Source organism: Pteropus medius, unplaced genomic scaffold (genome assembly GCF_902729225.1).
Source record: "Pteropus medius unplaced genomic scaffold, Ma_sr-lr_union100, whole genome shotgun sequence".
Classification (NCBI taxonomy): domain Eukaryota; kingdom Metazoa; phylum Chordata; class Mammalia; order Chiroptera; family Pteropodidae; genus Pteropus; species Pteropus medius.
The window spans coordinates 2,448,150-2,454,836 of record NW_024346692.1 but is presented as its reverse complement, the minus strand read 5'-3'; the positions used below and the strand labels follow the sequence as shown (position 1 = coordinate 2,454,836).

The 6,687-nt window shown below is 36.4% G+C and overlaps 1 protein-coding gene across 1 annotated transcript; it reads left to right on the top strand.

Annotated features, from left to right (window-relative positions):
• The first annotated feature begins 230 nt into the window (after window positions 1-230).
• Window positions 231-3,772, top strand: MGP (matrix Gla protein). Its single transcript, XM_039876425.1, has 4 exons — window positions 231-388; window positions 1,862-1,894; window positions 2,744-2,819; window positions 3,402-3,772. Exons 1-4 carry the CDS (start codon window positions 328-330, stop codon window positions 3,535-3,537), a joined length of 306 nt encoding a protein of 101 aa, XP_039732359.1. The 5' UTR covers window positions 231-327; the 3' UTR covers window positions 3,538-3,772.
• Window positions 3,773-6,687: the final 2,915 nt, after the last annotated feature.

Genomic DNA, 6,687 nt, shown 5'->3' with positions numbered 1-6,687 from the left:
AAGTCTGGTCCCAAACCCAGGGCAGCCACAACTTCTACATCAGGGCAACATCCTACCATAGCACAGTCACATTCGCGAGTGAAGGAAAACTGCCCACCCAGAGGAGATAATATCTGGAAGGAATGAATATTTGGGAAAAGTCCCAGTGCTAGTTTAGTGCCAACCAGTCCCCACCTTCTCCGGCCCCCTCCTACTGGTTCCTCCCCTTTCAGCTGCTCTAGTTCTTATAAAAAGTCCACAGCCTTTCACTAACAGCCTATAGGAGCCTCTCTTCCTACTGCTGCTGCACAAGACAGAGAGACCAACCCACAGGATCACTGAGAGACCATGAAGAGCCTGCTGCTTCTCTCCATTCTGGCTGCCTTGGCCGTGGTAGCTCTGTGTTATGGTGAGAAATCTTTCTCCGGCCATTTCTCTGGATTTTCTTTTCTGCGTCTGACTTCAGTTGACTTCTATTTTTCCTCTCCCTCCTCCTTTCCTGTCCCTTTCTCTATTCTAATCTGAGGGTATCATTAATTTAACACGTCCCAAGTCTCAAGTCCCATGTCTGTTCCAACAAGTCGTTTTTATATCTTAACCAGCCTCTTGTATGCAACTTATTAGGCGAGTCCTTTCTGTAGCAAGTCACTAGATACTTGGAAACTTTGTTATTTCAGAAAGAAGGTATGGGAATTCTCGGCCTCTGAGTTCTCATTTTCAAGAATTTTTATTTTGACTTTGGTAACAATTCGTTAAGGATATTGATTGAATCACTTACCTTTAAAAATCAGTTTTCACATGAAGTGTTAAGTATAGCTCTCTCTAGGGACAGGATGACAATCTCATGAACTTACTACATGTGTTTGGTAAATTAATTTAAAAATGAAGCTTTACATTTAAAGACTCTCAGAGAAAAACTAATTTCATAATTTCTATGTCAAAAGATAAATCTTGCCTGGTTTCTGTGTGTTAACTATATCTATGATTGTTCAAAGCCTATGAAAGAAAATCTGAATCAAAATTACTTAGATCATTCAGTCTTATGCTTCAATAATCCGTATATTTTAGCTGTTCTTAAGCCAAAATTATATTAACAACTATATGTGTTTTATTTCTAACTCCTGAAATTATTCACAAGCTTTCTGTATCAGAGGATTTGGTTTCTTGACCTCCCTTTGAACTTCTCAAGCAAATTCACTTGCTTACAAATATAAGTCTCTCATTGCCAAATTTACCTGCTAGAAAGGTAGAAAGAAGGAGCGTGGTAGAAAGAAGAAATCTTCTGGTTTGGTGTCATCTCAGTTCTTTCTCTGAACTGGCATTGTGCCCGGTGGGAGTTGTGAGCTGGAGACAGTGGTTTTTGCGGCTGCCAGTTTAACACAGGGTCTTAAGAGGCTTTTGGAACCTCCTAGAAGCCTGTCTCGGAAAAGCCCAGCTGAGCATCTGCCCTTCCTGCCTGGAGAAACCTGGCTGTCTTCGAGACCCTTTTGTCCCTTCCTCAACGCTGCTCTCCGACAGGTCCCAGGTTAATCAGAGGAGATGACTCTCTGGAGACGTGTGTAACACTTAAACTGTCTTATTTCACCAGCCTGAAAACCTCAGAGCCCTTAGGAAATTTCAGCCAGAGCCCTTAGGAAATTTCAGCCAAGACTGTGTTCACGAGCTTCTTCAGCATCAGAAAAACTGAAGTGTAAACATATCCACAGCAAGGACAAAGCTAGAAAAACAACTCATGAATCCTAAATGCCTAAAATGTGAAATAACTATATTGCTAAATATAGTCCTGACATCTTTTTGAGTCTTTCCTCTCCTTTCTCAATATTTAGACTATTGCAATGTGTGATAAATAACAATAAAATAAATCTTTTCTTTTTAATTCTAGAATCTCATGAAAGCATGGAATCCTATGAAATTGGTAAGTGAATATTTATTTGACTTCCTTATTTAAATCTCATGTATTAACGGATCTCTCCCTGTTCTTAAAAAGACAAAATGTTAATACATATAACAGAGGGAAAAGAGGACTCTTTTTGGAAAACTAAAGTAAATTTTAAAATCCAATGACTATAAAAATCTCCAAATGACCATATTTTTAAAGCTCGAAGCAGTGTAATATGGCATTTAAACTGCACCCAGCATACTTAGGAGCCATAAAATCTCATTTGGAAATTTTAAGTTGGCACTACATCAACCACACAGATGGAAAACAAGGAGTAATGACAAATGGCAAAGTACGGAATTGAAGGCCAAGTCAGCTAAGAGACCACAGACGTCAACATTGCGTAGAATGCTATGGAATTTCTGAACTTATAAAGACTGAGTATAGGAGGAAATAACATATCATTCATTTTCAATTCATTCATTATTTTTGCCATGTTTAAACTGTTTCATTTACTAGTAATCTCAAGGTATGCTTTACAAGTCCTCAGGACAGAGAGAATTTCTCCTCAAAGGAATTTTAAAAACACACTGAATGGAAATATCAAAATTGAAAAAGGCAAAGTGATTGCCCAAAGGCAAAACAAACAAACAGAAATTGCAGCAGCCAATGTGACAAGTCTCAAAGACACTTCAGTGGGTTATTAATTTCTTTTTACCAGGCGGTTTAAGAAATCTGCTTATCTTCTCCCTTTGATTTTTACATATCCCTAAATAAAATGAATGCATTAATGAGCTTTCAATCTCATTTGTGTTAGAGAATATTCATGGAAATGTTTTCAGTGACTGTTTCCCTAAAACTGCAATTGTTTGTTTCTGTTTTAAGGTCCCTTCCTTAACAGGAGAAATGCTCATACCTTTATATCCCAACAGCAGAGATGGAGAGCTAAAGCCCAAGAGAGGTGAGTAATAAAATTTAACTTTGGGTGAGGAACACACAATGCAATACACATATGATGTATAATTGAATTGTACAATTGAAACCTACATAATTTTATTAACCAATGTCTACCCAATAAATTTAATTTAAAAAATAATTAACTAATTAATTAATTTTTTTAAATAAACTTAGTGGGGGGAAGTAATTTTTCCCAGTGTAGCAGCTCAGATCTGAAAGGAGTGAAAAACGGGTTTTTTAATCATATATTATTTCTAATTGTATCCCTAAATCAAAGAATTTTAAAACTATATACAGAAAACAACTGAATTTCTAGAAGACTATTTTGTAAAAGACTCAAAAATGAAGAGGAGCGAGGACAGAAAGGACAGAAAGAAAATTTCTGTTTGCATTTTTTAAATTTCCCTTGTTCCACTTTTCATCCCTGTTTTTCAAATATCTCTTAATATTGGGGGGAAGGGAGCGGCAAATGGACCTCTCTCCAATATTTCCTTCCTCCTTTTTTCTTTTCTTTTTTCTGATTTCTCCACTTTCTTCGTGCTTCTTAATCTGGGCTTCTTTTTTTTTTTTTTTTTTCACTTTCTAGAATCCGAGAACGTACCAAGCCTTTCCAAGAGCTCAACCGGGAAGCCTGTGATGACTTCAAACTTTGCGAACGCTATGCCATGGTTTACGGCTACAATGCTGCCTACAATCGCTATTTCCGGCAGCGTGGCAAATGAAATTGAAAAAAGTCTCATTCCAGAGCCTGGTGCCTGATTTTGTATTCCTTTGCAGTAGCATCACTGAACCATATAGGCACATACGAATTGCTTGTTTCTTAAATGTTCTCATCTGGCTGCGCCCCTCCTTCCTGCTCCCAGATTGATAAATAATGGAAGTGCAGTGTAGTGAAGGTCAAAGGGGAGTTACGATGTGAGATTATTAACATAATAAACTTCTGGTTGGATACTTTCATTTTGTGAGTCTGATTTCTTCTGGGAAAATGATGAGATATTTAAATCATTAACACAGCAGAGGAGATTCTGTCAATCATGTTCCCGTGTTGATTAGAAGCATAGCTTCACAGAAAGAATGAATCTTAGAAGACATTCACCCAGCCACAGTCTAGACTCTCTACCCTGGAGTCAGTGAATGATCGCTTATTAGGTGTTTTCAAAAATTTTCAAACATCATAGATGTTTGAAAGGAGAATCATATGATCCTCCTGCTCCCCAACTTTAAATGGCCCCTCAGTTCCTTCTGTGTGGATTTCTGACTCTGAAGCCTGGCTCATCACCCTCCCCTGAATGTTATTTCCCAAGATTCACAGTTTTGACTCTTGACTTGGGCCAGGAAAATATGTTTACCTTCAGAATCACCAGAGACTTTTAAATAAGGAAATGGTGGAATTTTGGAGCCAGAAGATGCTAGAGCTCCTTGAGGCCTGATTTGCTGATGAGGAAATGAATCTCCAGAGGCTTCCAGCTTGGTAGTTAGAGACAGAGGCCAGGAATTAGCAATCCCACTTCCGACCTTGTTCTTTTCAATCGTAAGAACTGATCATGCCCACCCTTTACATCCATTACTTCTGGCCCACTGTCTTCATCTCTCTAGTGGAGTATCTTTCTACACGTTCAAAATTTTTTGCAAAACTCAAGCACTTTATGAAATTGGTGATGACTAAATCCACCCAGCTCCCATCACACTACTCAAGCCAGTATCCAGCTTTTTAAGAATTTATGTAAAGAATCCAGTGCTTGATTCTTTATATAAATGATATTATTCAATTCATTTGAATTTGATTAAAGTTTCTTTTTATATATATTTATCTGCATTATGGTAATTTCTTTGAGGGCAAACACTGTGACTGCAATGTTTTTCTCTCGCTATAGCTTTGGTACTATTTTCTGTTCAAAAGATTATTCAATGAAAGCTGAATAAACAACAGACTAGTCATACCTAGGAGTGATCGCCCAGTTCTGAAACTGTTAGATTCGTCATAATAATGCGTGTTGTATAATTTAAACCATCATCATATTAATTTAATGATGAGAATTTTAGAATTTTCTAAGCTCTTCTTCATACCCATTAAATCTTAGAACTCAGAAGATGGGTAATATGTACTAGATGGTAAAATTGAGACTCAGGGAGGTAACTTTCTGAAGACTGTAGTAGATGCAGGGGTGTGCCACTCAGACTGAGAAATTATGCCCCTGACCACTAGAAATATTGGCAGCTGATGTTTCCCAACTAAGGACTTGAGCGCAACTTTCTACAGACCTTTAGAGCTCTCTCTGTACACATCTTTGTCCTCTCTGGTACCTTTCTCTGAAACTGCTAGCCACCTCTCTGGACCCCCAGCTCTGTCTCCTCCATTTAGGAAAGCTATAAGGATCTGCTTGGGTTTCATTTTCTGCCCCATGGCCTCAAAACTTTCTGGGAAGTTAGTTGAGCAGCTATAGGGCTCATCTCATTTGTTTTCTATCTCTTATGCATCAATGTCGAGTAACCTAAAAGAAAGAAGAATATAGAGAAAAGGTAGAACAAAAAAACAAGAGAAAAAATGAAAACAAATGGCAAAATAGACTTAAACCTACCTCAATAATCTCATTATATGTAAATAGTCTAAACAGTTCAATTTTTTTACTTCTATATATTATAGATCCTACAGTAAATTTTTATTATTTTTGCTTTAAACATTCAATTTTTATTAAAAGGCTTAGATAATACAAAAAATATCTCATACATTACCCATGTAGTTTCCACTTCCCATGTTTTCATTCTCTTGCATATATCTAGATCTCTTTCTGCCATTTTCCTTCTGCTTGAATGACTTCCTTCACTATTTTTTATAGTGTATGTCTGCTGGATTCTTTAAGTTTTGAAATTTTGCCTTCATATTTGAGAGATATTTTCGTTGCATACAGAATTCTGCGTTGCCAGTTTTTTCTTTTAATTCTTTTAAGATGTTGTTCCACTGTCTTCTAGATTATATCGTTTCTAATATAAAATTTGTCGTAATTCTTATCTTTAGTCCTTTGTGTGTACTACTGTGTCTTATCTCTGGCTGCTTCCAAGGTTTTTCTCTTTAGCACCGGTTTTAACCAAATTGATTATAATGTACCTCGATGTGGTTTTTCTTGGTGTTTTTTTTTTTGTTTGGTGGTTGTTGTTGTTGTTGTTGTCCTTCTTCTTCTTCTTCTTCTTCTTCTTCTTCTTTTTTTTCTTTTTCTTCTTCTTTTCCTTCCTTTCTTCTTCTTCTTCTTCTTCTTCTTCTTCTTCTTCTTCTTCCTCTTCTTAGATTTATTGAACTTCTTGGATTGCATTAAATACAGAAATTTTCAGTCATTATTTCTTTAAACATTTTCCTCCCTCACTCCTATGCTTCTTTGGACACTGCAATAACAAGGACATTCTGTCCCTTGAAGTGGCCCCAAAGTTCCCTAATGTTATTTTTATAAGCTGTTTTTTTTCTGTTTCATTTTTGACAAATTTCTTTTAATGTGTCTAAAAGTTTACTAACTTTATCTTCAGCAATATTTAATTTGCTATTAATCCTATTTGGTGTATTTTTTCATCTCAGACATTATAGTTTTCATCTCTAGAAATGTAATATTGGTGTTCTCATATTTTCCATGTCTCAACATTTTTAACATCATGAATACTCTTATAATAACTACTTTAATGTTCTTATCTGCTAATTCCAATATCTATGTCACTCGGGTTAGTTTTTTTAATTTATTTATTTTAATTAGTTTCAAGTATACAGTATATTAGTTAGACATCTATATAGTTTGTAAACCAATCCCCCCAATTGCTCCCTCACTCCTCTGACCCTCCACCTAACCGACGTATTAATATTAACTACATCCCCTATACCATGTTCCCCA